The 24,463-nt window shown below is 44.6% G+C and overlaps 1 protein-coding gene across 1 annotated transcript in view; it reads right to left on the reverse strand.

The window, feature by feature from the left end:
- Positions 1-24,463, reverse strand: part of LOC146197807 (high affinity cAMP-specific and IBMX-insensitive 3',5'-cyclic phosphodiesterase 8B-like) — a 53,323-nt gene that overhangs the window by 1,041 nt on the left and 27,819 nt on the right. Inside the window, exons 11-17 of the mRNA XM_084591815.1 lie at positions 24,305-24,362; positions 24,072-24,207; positions 22,470-22,665; positions 20,961-21,091; positions 5,779-6,013; positions 3,166-3,324; positions 170-299 (exon numbers count right to left, since the gene is read on the reverse strand). Coding sequence (XP_084447941.1) covers positions 170-299; positions 3,166-3,324; positions 5,779-6,013; positions 20,961-21,091; positions 22,470-22,665; positions 24,072-24,207; positions 24,305-24,362 — 1,045 coding nt within the window. The remainder of the gene's footprint in view (positions 1-169; positions 300-3,165; positions 3,325-5,778; positions 6,014-20,960; positions 21,092-22,469; positions 22,666-24,071; positions 24,208-24,304; positions 24,363-24,463) is intronic.

The raw sequence follows: 24,463 nt of genomic DNA on the forward strand, positions 1-24,463 counted from the left end.
AACCCTAAGGGGATTTTTCTTTCCAATTACTGTGAACCAGAGCAAATAGGAGGAAAAGCTAAATACCTCATAGGGCACATCGTGCCAACGTAGTAAACGTCAGATTATGTAGTGCTGTTTAACACACAAACAATGGAAAGCGACGTCGCTCAAGTAGCGGGAGACTCACCTGACCATGTCCTGAACATGTCGCGCACAAAATAGCTGATGAAGCCAGTCTGCGAGTTTGCGATACTGCAGGTAGCACGGTCAAAGGCGGGCATCACCACGGGCAGGCCGCGCCGCTTCTCCTCGTCCGTCTGCAAACAAGAGGAAAACGCACCTTTGCTACAGTAGCTTCAACAGTGGGAGTTACAGCGAAAGAAAAAAACGAGCCGACGCTGAGACAGCGATCAATTATCGAACTATACCTCATAAGCAATTGTTGGTCTGGATTATCGGAAGCTGGCCGGCAGCGGTGGTATAACATTGACGCAAAGGGCCTGGTGCCTGGCTATCATCACATGGCAGCGAGAAGGGAGGAATGCAGTTGTTTATATACACCCGGCAAGAGCATACAACGCGCAACGTCATCTGTTGGAATAGAAGTAGCGCTATCTAGTGAATAAATTTGGCACTAAACTGTCATACTAGCTTAGTTTATACCCCGATCACATAGTGCATATCCACCTTCGTGATATTCGGTATACTCCTTCGTTATATCCGAAATTACAGCTGCCAGAAACATTTAGATATCAATATGTACATCGCAAAACTACGAATCGTTTGAAACCATCCGGAACGTCCTGAGACAAAGTACTAGGTCACAATGGCCGTTTGAAGCTCCCTAGGGGGCATGGTTTAGGACAATGAACATCGCAGGTGCAAACCACCCTCGTTTATAGGGCTCCGACTCAGCTAGCAATTTTTTGTTCCGTTACCCGCCGTCTGCGCCAGAGAGGTGGCCCACAAATGGTGGTACTAAGCAAGCAAACTCCGATTGCCACCAGAAGGTCTAATTCGCGACTCTCGAGCACAGCCGCTACGCATCCGTTGTTGTCATGCAACTGTCGTGTAGGCATGTGGTATGGCTCCATTTTGGTGCAGCAGCATACCATCTTGGCGCGCGGATGTGTATATTATATATATATATATATATATATATATATATATATATATATATATATATATATATATATATATATATATATATATATATATATAAGAAGGAAAGAAGCCAACAGTCGGCGATGCCAAGGAAAGCGTTGGGGATGGTACTTTATGTCTTTTTTTTTTAATGTTTACTTGGATAATCACAGAAATTAGTAATGTAATCTGTTAAGGGGGAAGATAATTAGACACAAAGTAGAAGAAAGAGCACCGGACGCGTTATTCGGAGGTCGTGGGTTCGGATCCCACCATCGGCACGTTGTTTTTTCTTCTACTTTTTTTTTCTTCTACTTTGTGTCTAATTATCTTCCCCCTTAACAGATTACATTACTAATTTCTGTGATTATCCAAGTAAACATTAAAAAAAAAGACATAAAGTACCATCCCCAACGCTTTCCTTGGCATCGCCGACTGTTGGCTTCTTTCCTTCTTGTATTATAACGAGCACCCTCATTTTCCCTTGATATATATATATATATATATATATATATATATATATATATATATATATATATATATATATATATATATATATATATTGTAGTGAACTACACGAGGATATACGAAGACGAGGATTAAGTAGGCGAGAATATCATGAAGACGAAGATAAGGACGATGAAGTGCCGCTGCGCTGCTCGTGCTCGCTTGTGGAGACTGAGACTGGCTGTGTTCTTGTGTCGTTCACCGTGAAACTTCGACAGGGCTATTATCCCTGTTAAAGCACAGTAAAAACACCCTTTCACTTGGTGGAGGTGCGGGGTATATATATATATATATATATATATATATATATATATATATATATATATATATATATATATATATATATATATATATATATATATATATATATATATATATATATATATATACGCTTGCTCGCCGCCGTAGTAGAGGGCTCCAGAAATTTGTATCCGCTTTTCCTCAAAGCACCACGCTTGGAGCTACCACTACGACTCTGCTAAAGGTCGACGCCTTTGGAATGACTGGCATACGCACCAGCTGACCCTTATCACGGACGTGTCCTACCCCACAAGACACAGTACGGGACTACACCATGATACCACGCCGGATCTCGCCTTTACGACCTCCGGAGTTAAAGCGACTTGATGTCACACTCACGAAAATTTTACGGCTGATCACTTCGTGCTCGAAATCGTATTACACGAGCCCACCAGGCAATGTACGCAGCCGGCTCAGGTGATTGACTGAGCCAGCAGACCAACGCCGGCTTATCCAGCACGCGGTGGAGGTCGCGACATCCCAAGGGATCCCCGCCGACCTCCTCTAAGCCAGCGCAACCGATCCTTTGACTGGTTCCCTGTTTTTGGGCGCAATAAAAGAGTTCACCACCACCTGGAGTTCTTTAACGTGTACTAACATCGCACAGCACATGAGTGTCTTGCTTTTCGCCTTCATCGAAAAGCGGTCGCCGCAGCCGGGATTCGAAACCGCGCATCCTCGGGCACCGCGGTCGAACATCCTAACCACTGCACCACCTCGGCAGGGCTGCGTAACTAGTATAGTTGGCGCTCTAACTGCGCGAATAGGGTCTATATTAGGATGGAACTAACACTACTTTAAATGATGGTGTCGCCGTTTGTGTCAAAGATAGCGATGTCATCTCGGTCATGCTATTTAATAAAGCTGGCTTAGCGATGCTAGTAACCAGCCAGCATGGTGAAGCTAGCCAAAAGTTGCGGTTTTATTGAAATTAATGTCAAGATAAAATTACCCATGACCGCTATTATAGTGACGTCAAATACGACCTGAAGCGTCATGCTACGGTCATGTGAAATACAAGTCAACCGTAGTAGTGACCGCTCGCAACGCAGTTGCAGAGACTGAGGTGTGTTGATGAAGGTTATCTCGGCTGACATTCAGCCTTGTAGCTTGCAATTTTCGGCACAAATTCTCATCGAGCCATTCGACACTACTGAAGGTGCGCCTGCGCAATCTTGTGAAACATGAATGAAAAAAACACCATCGTAGTGTCCGGAACCTGCTAGTACGTACCTGTGCGCAGTACTCTTCTGCGATCCTGTGCGCCCACTGGATGCAAAGCGGAAGCGGCCTGGCAGGATTGGACACGTCGGAGCACTTGATGAGCATGCGCTTTATCAGGAGAACGTTCTCCGTGTTGCGCAGCGACTCGCTCTCCCCGCGCTGACCGGCCTGCACAGGCAAAGCATCAGGCAGAGTAAACACTACACGGTCCGAGAATTTTATCCCCCAGAGCCAACACGCTGACTTTAGAACTTGCCCGGCGCGAACCCACGAGCAAGGAAGGGCCGCCACCAGAGCTCTGCTCAGTGTAGTTCCTCGTGTAAAACACTGTGGCACACCTTTCGGATGGTTTTCGTTCGTTCGTTCCTTCGTTCGCTCGCTCGCTCGCTCGCTCGCTCGCTCGCTCGCTCGTTCGTTCGTTCGTTCGTTCGTTCGATCGTTCGTTCGTTCGTTCGTTCGTTCGTTCGTTCGATCGTTCGATCGTTCGATCGTTCGTTCGTTCGTTCGTTCGTTCGTTCGTTCGTTCGTTCGTTCGCTCGTTCGCTCGTTCGCTCGTTCGCTCGTTCGCTCGTTCGCTCGTTCGTTCGTTCGTTCGTTCGTTCGTTCGTTCGTTCGTTCGTTCGTTCGTTCGCTCGCTCGCTCGTTCGTTCGTTCGTTCGTTCGTTCGTTTGTTTGTTTGTTTGTTTGTTTGTTTTCCCACTTGGGGAATGGAAAAGTGCTGAAGCAAACGACGGGCTGTTAGTTTGAAAACAAAGAAAAAGGAACAATGGAAGGCAACAACCATTTTAGCACATTTTTTAAGGCGATTGCGTTATTGGGTACATGCTCGCGGATCGTGTCCATCCGTCCGTCCTTCCGTCCGTCCGTAAAGCTTTCGTTACGTGGGAGGCGGTAGCTGGAAGCCGACATGGCAGAGCACTAACTGGACATATAGGACTTGGTGACATTACGTTTGGCAGGAACTGCCAATTCGGGCCTCTGCTTTCATATGGGAGGGTGATATCAGAATCAGGCTGCCAAGACCCTTGCATTCACTTATCCCTAGGCCACGCAGGCACGTTTATACGGCTCGGTTGAAGCAGGCTTTATATGGTAGCTTACACTATCGCTTCATCACGAAGGTGGGATGAGGCTTTCGCCTCATCGTAGTTTAGTGATTCAATGGGCCCCCTAAAATTTTTCTCGTTATTTTTGCTGGTAGCTTTTCAGATTGCTGTGCCTCTGCCACGTCCCCGCACACTTTCGTTGTTTCAAAAGAGTTTCCTCGAGAGGCACAGCAGACGGATTGCACATGCGTATATACCTCCAATGAAGGCGGCGAGGCGCTCTGTAGCCCTTGTGTACCGTTGCCCTACTCTATATGTGCTGTTTTACGGTGATTCCATCATGGCAGCAAGCGCCTATTAGCTACGAAGTAGTACTTGTTTAGAAGTCCGACAATGGCCTGTCAATTTCGCCGCCTCAACGATTTGCCCTAGGGACAGAGGGCAAGACAAGCCTCGATTGTTGCGGGAAAAAAAATAATATTTCAACACTGCTACAAATTTGCGGGGACACAACTCCGCCCTTAGGGACATGACGCGACAGCGCCAATGGTTTCCATCTACGACTCTCCTTGCAGTTACTATATTGCGTACATGCCCTTTTGCGCTCAAAAATTCGCAGACCTCAACTTCAGGAGCAGCTGCGCTCAGATCAGGCGCTTGGCATGCCATTGAGAATCAATTGTCAGGTGGATATAATGTCCGGCGGATATTTCTTACACTTCCCAATGTGCTTCCGTAAGTCCTCCGCTTTCGGAAGCTCATTCTTGACGCACAAGAACTTGCACATCGCTAGTCCTTGGCTGCTGTTCAGCACGTAAATGTTCGCCCAAATTTTCAAGTGAAGTCATACTATGGTGATGAGCACGGTCCAATCCGACAGACGCTGCACGCCAACAACAGTCTTCCACAAAGCGCAGACTAGAGCGCGTTAAATATTTCAGTTCTTTAATGTTACAGTTGTGAACCTTCTCATAGCCCGCACGTATTGAAAACTGGCGGTTCCATTGGTCTAACATTCAAAAGTAGACGCGTCTCGAGCGTTGACCACCACGGGCGCAGCGTAAACTGTTCAGTTCGCAGAAGTAACGACTGTAAAAAGAAAATAATACTAATAAACGTGCAAAACCTGGCGACTAACTCACGAAAACCCATTTTATAGCAAAGATGCTTAGATATAACAGCGCGACACTTAACTGGAAAAAACGACAGAAGCAAAATATTGGTGACCTCTTCAAATGCTGAAAGCTTCTGTGCTGGCTTCCAGACGGCGGAATAATTTGTCCCCTAAGTGGCCACTGGGGCTAGTCATTTCTTACCATACCAGCAAACGTTAACAGTTAGAACCATGAAAAGTATAATTTATGCCTTTTTATAACAACGTGAAAGTGACTTACATTATGCACGAGCAGCAAAAAGCTAGGGAGGAAGGCTCTCTGTAGTTTCAATGCAATTATGTGTATTAATACAAAGAATTGGTGTTCTGCAAAATTTTCTAATATTTTCGGACAAACGCGCTTTTTTATACTTAAAAATTTCAGGAAATTTCAAATTCCTACTTGTGGGAGCAAGCGCATACTACCTCGGCGGCAGCAGCGGAGCTTTCATCGACTTGGCCGGGCGCCTGGAAGACGTTGAGGAACTTGGAGAGGTGCTCGAAGTGCTTGGTCATCTCGGTGGCCAGCACCATGTCGATGATGGACGCGCGTACCGTACGGTACACGTCGCGCTCCAGTTTGCGGAAGATGTTCGCCTTCTCGTCGGACAGCGTCAGTTTGAAGGCGAACGCCGCGTGATGACTCTCGAGCACTGAGCTGCAAAGTTTCATTTTACACACGCAGTGCTTTTTTGGTCATCACTAATAGGGACAGATTGCAAAACATCTGGCAGCTGCCCTTAAGCTTCGCCTTAACAGTGCGGTAGCGATAGCCATACCCTACAACATGCTCATCATGCGACTGGCTCAACGACTCACTTTGGGTTGTACATCACTTTCTTTTTGCTTTTAGCGTGTAGCACTACTAGCTGCCATCACGGATTTCGCCGATGTCTGTCCGAAGCCGCTTTCCCTCCCTCTCTCTCCCTCCGTGAACTTGAAGCCAAGTAGAGAAGGTGGGGACAGTATTGCACAAGTGTATTTTACTCCTTACTGAAGAGTCACGTGTCACTCTCCCCTCAACGTCGTCCTCTGTCCCCTCACGCCAGTCATCTCTCTGCCTTCACGGACAGCAAACGTGTACGCGCGTTGCTACCTAGACCTCGTCTCCACGTCGTTCACTTCGTTATGAAGCAGCGTGGGCTCACCTACGCGTCTCAATGGGCGCTCTCCTTCAAGCACACTTCTTTGCTCTTCCACAAGGTGTAAAAATGGTTAGCAAAAATATAGAAGGGCTAAGAAGAGCTACCGCACCTATTTCGCATTTGATTGGCAAAGCAAATTAGATGTCATTTTTAATTCACGACAGCTTTTGTTTCTGACGGTAACACCGCTTTGCACATAGTTAATAACTCCAATCGGCATACCCTTAGTTACAGTTAACATCACATGTCTACAAAACACACCCCAATGCCAAAGACAACGCATTCATTAAGCCGATCCCTTTCTAACACCCTTGAGCCGACGAGCCTTCGTGTCAAGTGCGTAAACATGTTCGTCTCGCAACTGAAGGGTCTGGGTTCGAACCCCAATATCTGCCCTAAAAAGCCTCAATTTATTTCTCAATTTCTCTGCCTGCCTAAGCTACAGTAATCTCCTCGCCCATTTCGGCTTCGTTTGGACCTGCCACTGAAATCTGTTTTTAAACATTCCTCGTATTATCGGTCACGAATGTGGTATATGGTAGCGACGACGCAGAATGTTTTGCGGCACGAGACACTTACATTATCGCATAAAACATCCTGGTGCTGCCAGATGCCAGTGCACTGAAATCGAAGGCACTATGTGGGCAGCCCAGCTGAGGGAACATGTTTTGACAAACCGGGCAGACTCTCAATACAGCAGGATGATTCCAGCTAGGGAGACGGCTCGCTTTCTGCATCACATGGATGTACGCACACAAGGCATTACTGCATGTGTCAAGTCTATAGCACGGAAAGGACTGCAGTTTTGGTGGAGATTAGTGTAGAGCCGCATTCGACGCGAATAGATTTCGAATGTCATGAGTAGAGCCCGCTTAGGGTCGCGTTAGCATGTTTCAACAGGTGAAAAGAAAATCGCACTAATTTTAATTAACTTGTACGCGTTAAACTCGGCACATAGCACTGCCTCATACGCAACGGTTTGCCGACATTTTATGACTACAGCTACTACTGAACGTCACTTTACGTCTAAAAATTCTTGTGTGCTCTCCTTTCCATGGCACACATCAGCGAAGCATAGGTATTGGTTGGCATAAGATGGTACGGTATGGCATAGTATAGTAGCGGATTTCCGCTGTAGACAGTACAGAGCAGGATATCAGCTGTACCACGTATCTGCAAAGATAATTTTCGCGAGAACGAATAAGAACACATTTATCAGCCCTCAGCACCATTGCATTTGTAGTGCAGTCTGTTAACCAGTGTTTTTAAACACGTATATGACAGCGGTTCAAACCACAATTCTACTTTTCTACATTTAATTTTCTTTTTTTCTTTTCAGGAATTCGTGAGTGTGCTAAGACGGCATATCCTTGGGATAGCGCGTAGCTAAGAATCGTGAGTGGGTGTTGCTTTTTGCTCTCCCATCATGTTTTTAGTATTCTTTAGTTTGTTTTCTCGTCTAGATTTAACTGTGCACTGCTTTTCATTTGCTGAATTTACGTTCATCGTGTGGTTACCTACTTTCGTGTGGGTTACCTACATCGTGTGGGCCGCCGCCGCCGCCGCCGCCGCCGCTCTGCGTCCCCTTGCTTCAGCTTTCGCTTCACACTAGGTTTAACCGAAACTAAACCACAGCTATTTTTTAACTGTTCACATTTAGTCATTAAAGCGAAAGCCTTTAGCAGCTCATGAGTGGCGTCCGCCGAAAGTGCGCTCTGAAACTGTGCGCGAGATGTGTCCGCGAGATTGTGGGATTTGCGGGATATTGCTAGAGTCCTGGCATATAGTGACCAATAGATCATGATATTCAATTATATTCAATGATGAAAAATAGAGAACGAGAGAGAAAGCATCTCTCCCCCTTTTCTAGAGAGAGAGAGAGAGAGAGAGAGAGAGAGAGAGAGAGTTTTAGAAAGAGTAGCGAGAAAGCCTATCTAGAAGAGAGCCGCTCTCTACTGTCTTTCGCTCACTCTCTACTATCTCTCTCTCTAGAGACAGAGTAGAAAGAGAGGCAGAGATTCTGTCTGATTTTTCTCTCTCAAGGAATCAGGGGCGTTAGAAATATCGCAGCAGTGGGGCCAAATGCTTTCGCATTGCTGCACGTAAGGTGACTTTGCTCCCTTGAAAATTCTTTACCCCTGAGAAATACACATCAGTACGGCCTATGCAGGTGGACTGTACAGCAAGGCGGACATTATGCACGTTATAGAGCTCAGTAATTAAATAATAAATGATATTACCTAATGAACTTTTTATTTCTGATCTTAGGTGCCAACAATATATTGAAGAAATCAAGGCCGTCAACAGAAAAGTTAAGTCAAATTTGTATTTTTTCATTATAGGCAAATATACTTCGAAATATTTTACGTCAAAAATACGCATTTTCTAGCTCATAAAGCTGTCTTCATGTAGTGCACATATAAAAAATGGCGTCGGTTAGTCTATTTTATGCCGTGGAAATAGTGAGAGTTATTTCCACGATAACACCACGCTCAGCGACAGTTTTAAAAATGTGCCTTGCGGAAAGCCAGCTTTATGAGCAGAAATGCATATATTTGGCTTTAAATATTTCGAACTGCAGCACCGATAAAAGAAATTTAACCACTGGACTCAGCTTTTCTGTTGACGGCATTCATTGTCCTAATATCATGTTGGTCAATAAAATTAAAAACAACCCGTTAATTAGTTAATTTTAAATTAATTGATGAATTACTGAGATCTACCCCGTACCTAATGCCGGCCTTGCTGAACAACCCGCCTACACAGACCGCACTGACATCTCTCTCACAGGGTTTAAAATAGCTGCCTGTACACAGTTATGAAACCTGTATAGTCACACATGGCATGCCTTATAAGTCTTGGGGGTGTACATAATTTGAACTTGGTCTGGTTTCAACATCGTTGATTTGGAGCCAGGCGAAAAAGGTTACACATGAAACCGTAAAGCTTAAGATCTATAACGTTTTCCTCGGTGACGGTAAGCTTGCTTCGCCGCGCAGTGGGCCAGCATGAAACAGAACAAACTTTACAGGGGGAGAAAAGCTTTGCGGCAGCGTCGCAAGCTAAGCTGCCACTAAAGAGACGCCTAATCGTAATGACAGAAAATGCGTTCACTGTTAAGAAGAAGATTCTAGAAAAGATGACAGCTTTCTTTCGACAGTTTTTTCGCATAGGGCTGACTAGCATGCTTACTAGAAAGGCGCCTCTACTGTTTAAACTCAGCTCACCTCTCCTTCCTTCTTTAAAAAGGCTACTCAGCTGCCTACTTGTTAATACTAATGCTTACTGCCTCCTACTAGCAGACGCACGTCTTTTCCTTTGCAGTTGTAAGTCTGTTTCTTTAAAGCTTTGCCTTCTGTATCTTCAAAATGTTTCTAAGCAACTTGACAGTTGTGAAACGGGTCATAAATTGCATTTCTATATCTGTTTCTGTCGTCACTTCTCAACGGGAGAAGCTTCGTTTCGTTTTTCACGCACCGCACAGCACTGTAACCACCAAGCTACTGATGAGGTCGATTCTGCAGCATGATCCCGAGTCTGATAAGCGGATCACACCGTCCCTGTTCACGATCTTCTTCCTCGGGATCGCTTTGTACTACCCAAATCACGGGCGAGATGTTTAAAATGCTTTCAAAGTATGTGCCACAATTCCTTAATATAATAACCACAGAAATATTTAAACTAAACACTCGTAATACATTGAAATCGTTCCTGGTTAAATTAAGTCGTTAATGTTGTCCTCCACCCCCCCCCCCTTTCTTTTTTTTCTTGAACTGAGAATGTGGTGCAGTGGCAAGACGCCCGACTACTGTGCCAGAGTACCCGAGTTCGATTCCGACCGCGGCGGCTGCGTTTCGATGGAGGCGAAACGAAGTGGAGGCGAAACAGCGCTGTCTTGTCTTCCTTCGTCCCTGTCGTTTTTTTTTTTTTTTTTTTTTTTTTTTTTTTTTTTTTTTTTTTTTCGCTGTTCTACACAATGGATTACCAACGTGCCCAAGCTTCTGTTTTAATGATGTCAGCGCACGTTAAAGATCCCCAGGTGGCCGAAATTACTCCACAGACCTCCATTACGGCTCCCCTTTCTCTCTTTTCACTTTCACTCCCACCTTCCTCTCTTCCCTTGCGACGCGGTCAGGTGTCCACAGAGTAAGTGTCACAGATACTGCGCCTTTCCCTTTCTATGAACCAATAAAAAAAAAAACTGAGAATGTTTTCTCTCTTCTTCTGTATCTGTATTTGCGACAGTGTATAACCAAGTTTGTTAACTTTTCCTGGGCGCTGCCATTCAAGCCTTCTGTGCTTCGGCGGGTCCGCAAGCGAAACACATTTGCATAACCGAGTTGAAATAAACAAAAACAGGCAAAGGTTTAACCTCGCTAAACCAAAGCAACCAAAGTGCAAGCGTCGGCCCGTTTCGCTCAAACCGCTTCTGCGTGTCTGGGTGGCTACATCCACAGATGATCAGATTCGGCCTGTCGTCTTCGCAACCTCTGAGACGCGGAAGTTACGAGGCGTCTCGCCTGGACCATCCATGACAACTGCTGCCGTTTAATTGTAGAGAGCTGTTGCGATTCGTTGGCACCGACTAAGAGGCTCCAGCGTACCTGCGGTTGAGTGGCGTCATGGTTGTCACATGACTAGACAGAGGAGAGGGCGCGATTACTTCGGTCTCGGTGGCAGCACCACCACCGAGTGACGTCATAGCTACCGCGAGGTTTCTTCTCGGTTTAAAGTCAAACACGCGCATACGGCAAAGAAACTACAAAGGGGAGTAGTAAAACTTTCGATTTTATTTATTTATTTATTATTATTATTATTATTATTATTATTATTATTATTATTATTATTATTATTATTATTATTATTATTATTATTATTATTATTATTATTATTATTATTATTATTATTATTATTATTATTATTATTATTATTATTATTATTATTATTATTATTATTATTATTATGATGGCGCCCAGTAAGGACGCATGTGCGCTGTGCTCCCGCCCGTTTTTTGGCAAGCAGCAGTTTTTACGATGTGCCGACTGTGCGAAACGTGTTCACACGAAGTGCGTCACCTGGGCGGATGACGAGCTGCAACTTCTGAAGTCCGGCTCTCGGCCATTCTTGTGTAATTTGTGTGCGTCGTCGTCGTCTGACGGTGTTAGGCTTAGCGACGGTGGTGCTAGAGTCCCTGGTGCCCCGCTCCTGCCCAGCCACCCGACCGGTTTTCCCCCTTCAGCCGCGACCGGCGAACATGGCGGTGAGTTTGCCTCGCTACGGGCTCTCCTCCTCGACGCGCTTGAGGGAATCTCTTTTCTGAGCAATGAGGTTGCCCAGCTACGGGAAGAGAACGAGCGCCTTCGTGTAGAGAACTCGCGGGCTTTCGTACAACAAGCCGAGGTTATCGCCTCTCTACGTGCCGATGTTCACGGCCTACGCCAGGAGCTTGTGCGGTGCGCTGCTTCGCAGTGTGAGCGTCCTCTCGTCGAGCGTCCTCTCGTTGTCTCCGTGGGCAATCCTACCCGTGAGGAGCAGCCATCTGTGGACTACTCCGCCGCTCTTCATCGAGGGATGACTCCTGGAGATATTACCTGTTCATCTTCTGCCTCTGCTCCTCGCCGTGCGGTTGACTTACCCAGTGCGATGAAGAAGCACCGAAGTCGAGCGATTACTGGCGCATCGAGCTCATCTGTCCTGAACGTTGCCATTTACCAAAAGAAGCGTCCGAAGACTATTTTCGTCTCTAAACTCAGTCCCGATACTACATCGGTAGACCTTACCAACCATCTAAAATCAGTGAATATTACTCCCATTTCCTGCCGGCAGCTGAAAACAAGGTACGACTCCTACTCGTCCTTCCATATTGAAGTTGATGAAGAATCCTACAGTAGGCTTGTTGAGCCTTCGATGTGGCCGATGGGTTGCATATACAAGGACTTTCGTGGGAAGCTTTACGACGATATGCTTCATCCCTCTGAACTGACGCAAATTTGCAGTGGCCCCTAATTTGGATATCTATTATCAAAACGCCCGAGGTCTTCGGACTAAGGGATCTGAATTTTTTTCTAGCGTCTTGTCCTCTTCTTATACCGCTGTTGTGGTTACCGAAACCTGGCTGTCAAGTGATATTCCTTCCAATGATTTCTTTCCAATTAATTACTCTGTTTTTCGTAGCGACCGCCCTGAAACAGGTCCCAAATCAAGAGGAGGTGGAGTGCTCATTGCTATTGACAGTTTTGTGAAGTGTGTTCGACGTTCCGATCTGGAAACTGTTGAAGAATGTGTGTGGCTCGAGCTCACTTTAAATCGACATGAAAAACTTTTACTTGCAGCTTTCTACATTCCTCCGAATCTACCTCCTTCAGCCTATGATGATGTTCTGCTCTCAATCGAACATGTTATAACCCGTCATAGCAAACACAAACTTCTTATTTTAGGTGATTTTAATACTCCTGGTATCAACTGGAACTCACTTATTTCTTCTCACAACAATCATTACATATTAAGTAAGTGTAACGCTCTACTTGATTTTATAGCCTTTAACTCTTTGCAGCAACACAATTTCATTGAAAACTGTTGCGGTAATATTCTTGACATCTGTCTATCGAATTTTGAAAGTGTTCGAGTCTCGAGTTCAGACATACCGCTGACTCGCTGTGACAAATTTCACCCTCCGCTTCTAGTTACTACTGCTGTCTCTGCCTCACCTTCTACTAATTCAGATCGGGTGAGGAATTCGCCCCGTTTCGCGTATGCACGTGGTGATTATGTCGGTCTTTTCAATTTCTTCTCTTCCGTCGACTGGTCCCTTTTAAATGACATTAATGATTCAGATGGACAAGTCAGTCGCTTTACAGAAATAGTTCTTGATGGTATGCGTCGGTACATACCTTTGCATACTCCTACGCGTAGGAAGTTCCCTTCCTGGTTTTCAAGGGAACTAATAACGGCGTTAAAGCTCAAGGAACGGGCCCATCGTAAAGCGAAACGCCCTGGGTTTCACAATTGGGCAGATGAGTTTCGCCGTGTGCGTTCTCTTTGCAAACGCTTATACAAGCGGGACTACGACTCCTATCTTGAGTCTTTAGAGAGGAATGCCTCAAATCGTCCTAGTCAGTTCTGGCGTTACGTTCGCAAGCGTTCCATTAAATCAGATTTAAGTATCAGCTTAGTTGACTCTCAGGGTTCGGAAATTTGGGATGTTGCCGACAGTTTTGCACAACATTTTTCCTCCGTTTACAAACATCCACATTGTGATTCCATTTTCCTCCCATCTGGTGCACTATCTAATTCCATTCTCTTTGACGAGGAGTTGATAACTGAGAGTCTTAAGCGTCCGAGACCATCTTTGTCTCCTGGACCTGATGGCATTCCAGCTGCCATAATAAAAGCCTTCAGTTATATCTTCGTACCAGTACTGACTGCCATATTTAATAACTGTTTAAAAAATGCTGCCTTTCCTCGCGTGTGGAAAATGGCACGCGTGTTTCCTGTCTTCAAGTCTGGAAACAAATCTGATGTTTCCAATTATCGTCCGATTTCTCTTCTATGTGCAACCTCTAAGCTTTTCGAATTAGCTTTGCACAGCGTACTTTCCTTCCATCTCAAACATATCATAGTACCGAATCAACATGGCTTCATGTCGGGTCGCTCTACTTCTACCAACCTAGTCACGTTTATGACGTATGCCTCTGCAGCAGTCCTTCAGAGGGGTCAGGTTGACACTGTGTACTGTGATATGAGCAAGGCTTTCGATGTTGTTACTCACTCACTACTTATTGAAAAACTTCTACTCTCTGGCGTGGAAGTCTCACTCCTAGCCCTCCTACGCAACTATCTCCTTGATCGCTTCTGTTTTGTCAACAGACTTCTTTCGTTTACCCTGCAACGAGTGGAGTTCCTCAAGGTTCAGTACTAGGCCCGCTTCTCTTCTCCGTTTTTATTAATGATGTTTCCTCGGCGATAAAGAACTCCTCGTTTCTTCTTTATGCTGATGATATAAAAATATTCAAGGTAATACATTCTTTTCAAGATTGCGTGTTGTTGCAATCGGACATATCTGCTTTTTCTGATTGGTGTGCGATGAATCGACTTACCCTCAATTCTTCCAAAACTAGGGTTGTGTCCTTTACTCGTAAAACACATAGCTTTCTCTACCATTATTCTGTGAATTCTGTGCTGTTGGATAGGGTTAAAGAAATTAATGACCTTGGTGTACTTTTTGACCGCACCCTCAGCTTCTCCTCTCACACTAAACGCATTGCTCAGCGGGCTATGCGCACACTCGGATTCGTTTGCAGACTTTCGAGAGAGTTCCATACTCCACTTCCGTTCCTAAAACTGTACCTGTCCATATGCCTGCCGGTCTTGGAGTATGCGTCGGTTGTTTGGAATGGCACTTGCAAATCGAACTTGGACAAGGTTGACAGAGTACAAAAAAAAAAATTTACGGATATTTCATTATCGCTTTCCTTGCGCAACTTCCCCCTCTCGCTCCACCAGAAGCGCCCAACTGAATCTTCCTTCCCTTCACTGTCGTCGTATCAGACTTGATATCATATTTCTGTACAAACTCCTTCATGGCCACATTATGTGCCCTCAGCTCTTAGAGTACATCCTACTGCGCGTTCCGCGAAAGAGCATGAGGGAATTCAGACCATTTCGGGTTTCTCTTCATTCCCACTCCCCTCTGGACAGGATGCAGTGGTTATTTAACTCTTTTTGTCCTCACCTTGACATCTTCCAAAACTCGCTCTGTTCATTTACATTGGTTGTTCGTAGCGTTGTATTCTAAATAGTACTTTATCACATATAACTCCCACTTTCTAGCCTTAAATTGTATTTACTTCACTTTTTGCTTTTTCTCCTGTTCAATGCTGTCTGTATCGTGAACTACTTTTTATCCGTTTCTTACTTATATTTCAACTTTAAACTTTATATTCGAATCTTACTGTCCCTTGTTTAATTTTACTTCTTTATTGTATTATTCTGTATTTCTAGCCTGTGTTTTAAGTACCATGCACTTGTTGCGCCTGGAATGGTTGTTTATTTTATGTATATTTCTATATTACTATAATCAATGTCAGTTATTTGTTGTTGTTTTTTTCTCTTCTATCTACCGTTCTTTTTTTTTTCTTTATTTCCTGGTGTGCTAAAAAATTCTCTCAGTGTGTATATAAGTGATGCTACTCATTGTTTGCTTACTTTCCGTGATACTTTTCGTCTCAGTTTCATTTCATGTATTATTTATTTCTTTTTTTGTGTTCTCTCTGTGTGTGTAAACATGTTTGTGCTTTTTCATTTTTGTTTCTTTTTTTTTATTTGTGCTGCAGCACAAAGACCACATGGTTGTTCCTGCGCACATTAAATAAAGATTGATTGATTGATTGATTGATTGATTGATTGATTGATTATTATTATTATTATTATTATTATTATTATTATTATTATTATTATTATTATTATTATTATTATTATTATTATTATTATTATTATTATTATTATTATTATTATTATTATTATTATTATTATTATTATTATTATTATTATTATTATTATTTTCCAAGATGGCGCCCAGTAAGGACGCATGTGCGCTGTGCTCCCGCCCGTTTTTTGGCAAGCAGCAGTTTTTACGATGTGCCGACTGTGCGAAACGTGTTCACACGAAGTGCGTCACCTGGGCGGATGACGAGCTGCAACTTCTGAAGTCCGGCTCTCGGCCATTCTTGTGTAATTTGTGTGCGTCGTCGTCGTCTGACGGTGTTAGTCTTAGCGACGGTGGTGCTAGAGTCCCTGGTGCCCCGCTCCTGCCCAGCCACCCGACCGGTTTTCCCCCTTCAGCCGCGACCGGCGAACATGGCGGTGAGTTTGCCTCGCTACGGGCTCTCCTCCTCGACGCGCTTGAGGGAATCTCTTTTCTGAGCGATGAGGTTGCCCAGCTACGGGAAGAGAACGAGCGCCTTCGTGTAGAGAACTCGCGGGCTTTCGTACAACAAGCCGAGGTTATCGCCTCTTTACGTGCCGATGTTCGCGGCCTACGCCAGGAGCTTGTGCGGTGCGCTGCTTCGCAGTGTGAGCGTCCTCTCGTCGAGCGTCCTCTCGTTGTCTCTGTGGGCAATCCTACCCGTGAGGAGCAGCCATCTGTGGACTACTCCGCCGCTCTTCATCGAGGGATGACTCCTGGAGATATTCCCTGTTCATCTGCCTCTGCTCCTCGCCGTGCGGTTGACTTACCCAGTGAGATGAAGAAGCACCGAAGTCGAGCCATTACTGGCGCATCGAGCTCATCTGTCCTGAACGTTGCCATTTACCAAAAGAAGCGTCCGAAGACTATTTTCGTCTCTAAACTCAGTCCCGATACTACATCGGTAGACCTTACCAACCATCTAAAATCAGTGAATATTACTCCCATTTCCTGCCGGCAGCTGAAAACAAGGTACGACTCCTACTCGTCCTTCCATATTGAAGTTGATGAAGAATCCTACAGTAAGCTTGTTGAGCCTTCGATGTGGCCGATGGGTTGCATATACAAGGACTTTCGTGGGAAGCTTTACAACGATATGCTTCATCCCTCTGAACTGACGCAAAATTGCAGTGGCCCCTAATTTGGATATCTATTATCAAAACGCCCGAGGTCTTCGGACTAAGGGATCAGAATTTTTTTCTAGCGTCTTGTCCTCTTGTTATACCGCTGTTGTGGTTACCGAAACCTGGCTGTCAAGTGATATTCCTTCCAATGATTTCTTTCCAAATAATTACTCTGTTTTTCGTAGCGACCGCCCTGAAACAGGTCCCAAATCAAGAGGAGGTGGAGTGCTCATTGCTATTGACAGTTTTGTGAAGTGTGTTCGACGTTCCGATCTGGAAACTGTTGAAGAATGTGTGTGGCTCGAGCTCACTTTAAATCGACATGAAAAACTTTTACTTGCAGCTTTCTACATTCCTCCGAATCTACCTCCTTCAGCCTATGATGATGTTCTGCTCTCAATCGAACATGTTATAACCTGTCATAGCAAACACAAACTTCTTATTTTAGGTGATTTTAATACTCCTGGTATCAACTGGAACTCACTTATTTCTTCTCACAACAATCATTACATATTAAGTAAGTGTAACGCTCTACTTGATTTCATAGCCTTTAACTCTTTGCAGCAACACAATTTCATTGAAAACTGTTGCGGTAATATTCTTGACATCTGTCTATCGAATTTTGAAAGTGTTCGAGTCTCGAGTTCGGACATACCGCTGACTCGCTGTGACAAATTTCACCCTCCGCTTCTAGTTACTACTGCTGTCTCTGCCTCACCTTCTACTAACTCAGATCGGGTGGGGAATTCGCCCCGTTTCGCGTATGCACGTGGTGATTATGTCGGTCTTTTCAATTTCTTCTCTTCCGTCGACTGGTCCCTTTTAAATGACATTAATGATTCAGATGGACAAGTCAGTCGCTTTACAGAAATAGTTCTTGATGGTATGCGTCGGTACATACCTTTGCATACTCCTACGCGTAGGAAGTTCCCTTCCTGGTTTTCAAGGGAACTAATAACGGCGTTAAAGCTCAAGGAACGGGCCCATCGTAAAGCGAAACGCCCTGGGTTTCACAATTGGGCAGATGAGTTTCGCCGTGTGCGTTCTCTTTGCAAACGCTTATACAAGCGGGACTACGACTCCTATCTTGAGTCTTTAGAGAGGTATGCCTCAAATCGTCCTAGTCAGTTCTGGCGTTACGTTCGCAAGCGTTCCATTAAATCAGATTTAAGTATCAGCTTAGTTGACTCTCAGGGTTCGGAAATTCGGGATGTTGCCGACAGTTTTGCACAACATTTTTCCTCCGTTTACAAACATCCACATTGTGATTCCGTTTGCCTCCCATCTGGTGCACTATCTAATTCCATTCTCTTTGACGAGGAGTTGATAACTGAGAGTCTTAAGCGTCTGAGACCATCTTTGTCTCCTGGACCTGATGGCATTCCAGCTGCCATAATAAAAGCCTTCAGTTATATCTTCGTACCAGTACTGACTGCCATATTTAATAACTGTTTAAAAAATGCTGCCTTTCCTCGCGTGTGGAAAATGGCACGCGTGTTTCCTGTCTTCAAGTCTGGAAACAAAACTGATGTTTCCAATTATCGTCCGATTTCTCTTCTATGTGCAACCTCTAAGCTTTTCGAATTAGCTTTGCACAGCGTACTTTCCTTCCATCTCAAACATATCATAGTACCGAATCAACATGGCTTCATGTCGGGTCGCTCTACTTCCACCAACCTAGTCACGTTTATGACGTATGCCTCTGCAGCAGTCCTTCAGAGGGGTCAGGTTGACACTGTGTACTGTGATATGAGCAAAGCTTTCGACGTTGTTACTCACTCACTACTTCTTGAAAAACTTCTACTCTCTGGCGTTGAAGTCTCTCTCGTAGCCCTCCTACGCAACTATCTCCTTGATCGCTTCTGCTTTGTCAGTGTCAATGGACAGACTTCTTTCGTTTACCCTGCAACGAGCGGAGTTCCTCAAGGTTCAGTACTAGGCCCGCTTCTCTTCTCCGTTTTTATTAATGATGTTTCCTCGGCGATAAAGAACTCCTCGTTTCTTCTTTATGCTGATGATATAAAAATATTCAAGGTAATACATTCTTTTCAAGATTGCGTGTTGTTGCAATCGGACATATCTGCTTTTTCTGATTGGTGTGCGATGAATCGACTTACCCTCAATTCTTCCAAAACTAGGGTTGTGTCCTTTACTCGTAAAACACATAGCTTTCTCTACCATTATTCTGTCAATTCTGTGCTGTTGGATAGGGTTGATGAAATTAATGACCTTGGTGTACTTTTTGACCGCACCCTCAGCTTCTCCTCTCACACTAAACGCATTGCTCAGCGGGCTATGCGCACACTCGGATTCGTTTGCAGACTTTCGAGAGAGTTCCATACTCCACTTCCGTTCCTAAAACTGTACCTGTCCATATGCCTCCCGGTCTTGGAGTATGCGTCGGTTGTTTGGAATGGCACTTGCAAATCGAACTTGAACAAGGCTGACAGAGTACAAAAAAAATTTTTACGGATATTTCATTATCGCTTTCCTTTCGCAACTTCCCCCTCTCGCTCCACCAGGAGCGCCCATCTGAATCTTCCTTCCCTTCACTGCCGTCGTATCAGACTTGATATCATATTTCTGTACAAACTCCTTCATGGCCACATTATGTGCCCTCAGCTCTTAGAGTACATCCTACTGCGCGTTCCGCGAAAGAGCATGAGGGAATTCAGACCATTTCAGGTTTCTCCTCTTCATTCCCACTCCCCTCTGGACAGGATGCAGTGGTTATTTAACTCTTTTTGTCCTCACCTTGACATCTTCCAAAACTCGCTCTGTTCATTTACATTGGATGTTCGTAGCGTTGTATTCTAAATAGTACTTTATCACATATAACTCCCACTTTCTAGCCTTAAATTGTATTTACTTCACTTTTTGCTTTTTCTCCTGTTCAATGCTGTCTGTATCTTGAACTACTTTTTATCCGTTTCTTGCTTATATTTCAACTTTAAACTTTATATTCGAATCTTACTGTCCCTTGTTCAATTTTACTTCTTTATTGTATTATTCTGTATTTCTAGCCTGTGTTTTAAGTACCATGCACTTGTTGCGCCTGGAATGGTTGTTTATTTTATGTATATTTCTATATTACTATAATCAATGTCAGTCATCTGTTTTTTTTTTTTTTTCTCTTCTACCTACCGTTCTTTTTTTTTTTCTTCTTTATTTCCTGGTGTGCTAAAAAATTCTCTCACTGTGTATATAAGTGATGATACTCATTGTTTGCTTAATTTCCGTGATACTTTTCGTCTCAGTTTCATTTCATGTATTATTTATTTCTTTTTTTTGTGTTCTCTCTGTGTGTGTAAACATGTTTGTGCTTTTTCATTTTTTTTTTTTTTGTGCTGCAGCACAAAGACCACATGGTTGTTCCTGCGCACATTAAATAAAGATTGATTGATTGATTGATTATTATTATTATTATTATTATTATTATTATTATTATTATTATTATTATTATTATTATTATTATTATTATTATTATTATTATTATTATTATTATTATTATTATTATTATTATTATTATTATTATTATATTTAAAAACCTTTCTGTGACTACGGTTTCTCTCGAAGGCAAGACAATGCCACTGATGCTTACCTCTTTTTTCTCTGCCTTCTTACCACATCTGCGTCTAGTGATCAATCGTGTCATAACCTTATTATCATGTTCCATTTCTTCAGTAAATAGGCATAGTATATTTACTCTATTCAAAGAACGCCAATGCTGAAATGGTCTAAAATACTAAATTAATGCCTGCAAAGTAGCTTCCTATCCTATTCGAGCAGTCTTTCAAGACGTTATCTTGCATTCAAGCACAGGCGGTTATTAATGGACAAGTTTACAGGCGCGATTAGCGCCCGCTTACACACCGGTCATTGTAGAGGATGGCCAGCTCGTGGTCCGAGTTGCAGAGGAACGGGCTCGACTTTCCGGGGTGTTCGATATCATGCACCACGGCAGATATGAGACAGATGGTCTCGTCCAGTGGGTCAAAGATCTCCTGCGGACAGACCCCAAGACAAGCATTTCTTCACTAGTGGCTGCAACAGTTCGTTCAGACTGGGTAAGTGCCTTGTATTTGGAAAGGCTCAATAGGCTTAGTACGCACATAATTTATCATTACGTCCACTTCCCTAAAACAACCATCAACAAGCGCCAGCATGAGCTTGTGTCATATCTGCATGCTAACCCTAGGTGCCTGGCCAGCTTCCTTACATAAATGCCATAACTGAACACACTTCTCGGTTTACCTTGGTAGCCTGCATTTGAATGCATGCTACGATGGCATGCTACAAGTAATGTTAATCAGATGTCTCCTTAGCCCTCCCTTGGTCACAGTCGCTGTTGAACGAAATAGAAAAAAAAAAACATTTTAAGAGAAGCAAGGAAAAAGGTCCGTTTTGCGCCCTATGGTTTTCCCACCAAAAACGTTTGCCATAGTTTTGCGTACTAAGCAGATAATTGGAGATTAAAGTATATCTACTGTCTGTCACAGTGTAGAGCAGGTTGTTATATTAACACTATGTTCAGATGAGAACAGACAGCTAACAAGGAGCTGTATTCCGCGATAACCGGATAATATGGTATGCGCAGATTAACGTCCCAAAGTTTCACATTTGATATGAAAGCCGGTGTAGTGAAGGGCTCCGGATTATTTTAACCACCTGTGATTTTTAACGCCGTGGCGCCCTCTGGGGAGTAAATGCGATTCGTCGCCTCCTTGTTGAAAACACGCGAACGTGGGAAACAGACGAGCGAGTTGGTTCCACGACACGTCAAATGGCATATTTTATATAGATTTCCCATTATTAAAAGATTCCTCGCTTGATCGCAACAGCATGGGTTGCATCCAACTATTTTCTACCTTTTACAAACGTGTTTTGCTGCCCATTACCGCCTGCAAAAAATTTCTCACAAGAGTGCTCACCCCATAGTTCGATCAAAACAACTTTGTTCGCATGCGCTTCCTTGATGTGAAGCCACAATGCAAAATGTTCTAAGGCAGAAATACTGTTTTCATGGGGTTTGACGTTCGAAAGCGAGGTGATGAACGAAGCTCTATAGTGGCGGGCTCTAGCATAAGTTCGAACACAGGTGTGTTTTTAACGTGCACTGAATCTCACAATACACTTCCTCATTGTGTCTCCGCTTACATCTAAACGAGGCCGCCATTGTCGGGTCTGAGCGTTCGCTCTAGGTATCAGCAATCGAGGACAGTAACCATTGAGCCACCGCGGCGTGGTCGAAGCTAGGCAAAAGAAAATGTTAACGAATCGTTGTACTTAGCAACGTTCTAAAAAGCTGCACGACTATCTCTGAAAAGTACCTAATTAGGTCCCACACATAGTATTCTGTGAAGAGCTGTTCGAGTGGTGCACCTTCTTTCGCAGCTTTAGCAGGAAGTAGGCGGTTGCCTGCATGACGTCTCCGGCGTGCGTCGAGTTGTGGTACGGGTTGTCCAGGTAGTGCGACTCGACGAGCTGCAGCCAGTTGCGCATGGTGGCGTCGTCGCAGTCCAGGCTGGCATGCACGTTCATCTTAGCGAAGAGGGACATCCCCAGCCAGATCAGCGGCCTGCGGGAAATGCCATCATGCGGCTTTTCTCTTACCGAGTGATTGCCAGCCACTTCTCTGCCACCCGCTTCGGTACGAATTCGCATGTGATAGCAAAGCTCATCACGGTCACTGTGCTGCCCACAATAATATTACTTTACATCAGACGTTAAGGGACCGCAATATTTCATTCTTGTCGCTTTTTTCAGAGAGGCATGAAATTTGGTTTGGTTTGTGGGGTTTAACGTCCCAAAACTAACCAGTCGGCGAGAGAAGCAGCATTGAAGGGCTCTGGAAATTTCAGCTATCTGGTGCTCTTTAACGTGCACCGACATTGTGCCGCACATGGAGGCCTTACTTTGCGACTCCATCGAAAAGCGGCGCCACGGTCGGGATTAGATCCCGCATCCTTGAGTACAGTAGTTGAGCGCCCTAACCACTCCTTCGGCGGGGCATGAAATTTCATTTTCGTCTTGAGTGTGCATAGAGCCCAAACGAGAATTGAAGCCTATTTCACACAGTGCTGCAATAACACAATCAAATCTCGTGTCCTTGTGAGTAAAACGTTTTCTCGCATCTACTGAAGCGATATTTCGTCCCTTTACGTAGTAAAATACGATTTTAATAAGGCCTGAAGCATAATATAGCTTCAGTTTTATGTTCGGCCACCGAAGCGATGTCCTTGTGGTAGAGCATCCGCCTCGTATTCGAGAGGTACTGAGTTTGATATCTGATGCCACCGAGTACCCAACAGTCTTCCAATGGGTAAAAATTTCCCTCAGCTTGGTGCTCTGCTCCACTGGGGTGAAATTCTTGGGAAAAGGGCCTCGCGCCAAACAGCTGCGCTGGCGGGCCAGTTATTATTTCCGTGTCCAACCAACTTTTAAATTCGCTTCATACGGTTGAAGCTCGTATGTGGGCCCTTTTTATTTCTGACTGAAGCTAACGCTGGGCGTGTTTCGGATGTTCACTGTGAGAACCAATACAGCGAACCACCTTGGCAGACTACGAGGGTCGTTCGAAACAGGGTTTTGGCCCGATATGGGCGCAGCTGGGTTTCCGGAGCTTCTTCCAAGTGCGCATTCCTAAGAAAGTCAGGTACCAGACCGGGAAAGACTTGTACCTATTTCTACCTGCTGATTTCCGGCTGGGGTTTCGAGTCAGCCACCTCCCGCAGCCGAGACGGGCACCATAACCACTAGGCCACGGCTGTGGTTTAGTTAGGTAAGTCATTTTTTTATTGATATAGTTTGTTACAATGAGCTGGTCTGCGTCATTAACAGGAAAGTAGCGACAAGTGTGGCCCAGATAAGTCTAATTTCGTTTTGTTCCTTTAAGTATTGCTGATGGACACCTGGAAGCGTGTGGGGAACGCAATCATTAAACGGTGCTTTGCTGGCAAGCCTCCCTTTTGTACCAGTACACACCTTCGTCCCGAAAGCCCCTCCAGCTCGATGATGTCAAATTCCCACTTGACGTCCGTCGCCAGGAGCTCTGCGATTCTGGTTGGTGCATTGTCCAGGTTTGGAACCAGGCCAACAGCCACCGGGCTCGCCGGGCTCACTGCATGCGACACAATCATGGGCCCACCGAAGTGCGAAGATGGTGTCCTCCAATGGTGCAAGCGAAACATTGCACGGGGACAAAAGAAGCACTCTACCTCTTCTCAGCATCACCTCGTGGGACAGCCGCCGAACACCTGTTGGCCTCTGCGAGATCTGCGCGGTAAAACAGTGCGCTCGTATTGAGAAACGGCTTCCTAGCACGGGAACTGCGAAATGTCATCAAACCTCCATCGCTCAAGATAATATTTTTCCTA

This window comes from Amblyomma maculatum, chromosome 2, assembly GCF_055883805.1.
Source record: "Amblyomma maculatum isolate TAMU_Amacu chromosome 2, ASM5588380v1, whole genome shotgun sequence".
NCBI classification, from domain to species: domain Eukaryota; kingdom Metazoa; phylum Arthropoda; class Arachnida; order Ixodida; family Ixodidae; genus Amblyomma; species Amblyomma maculatum.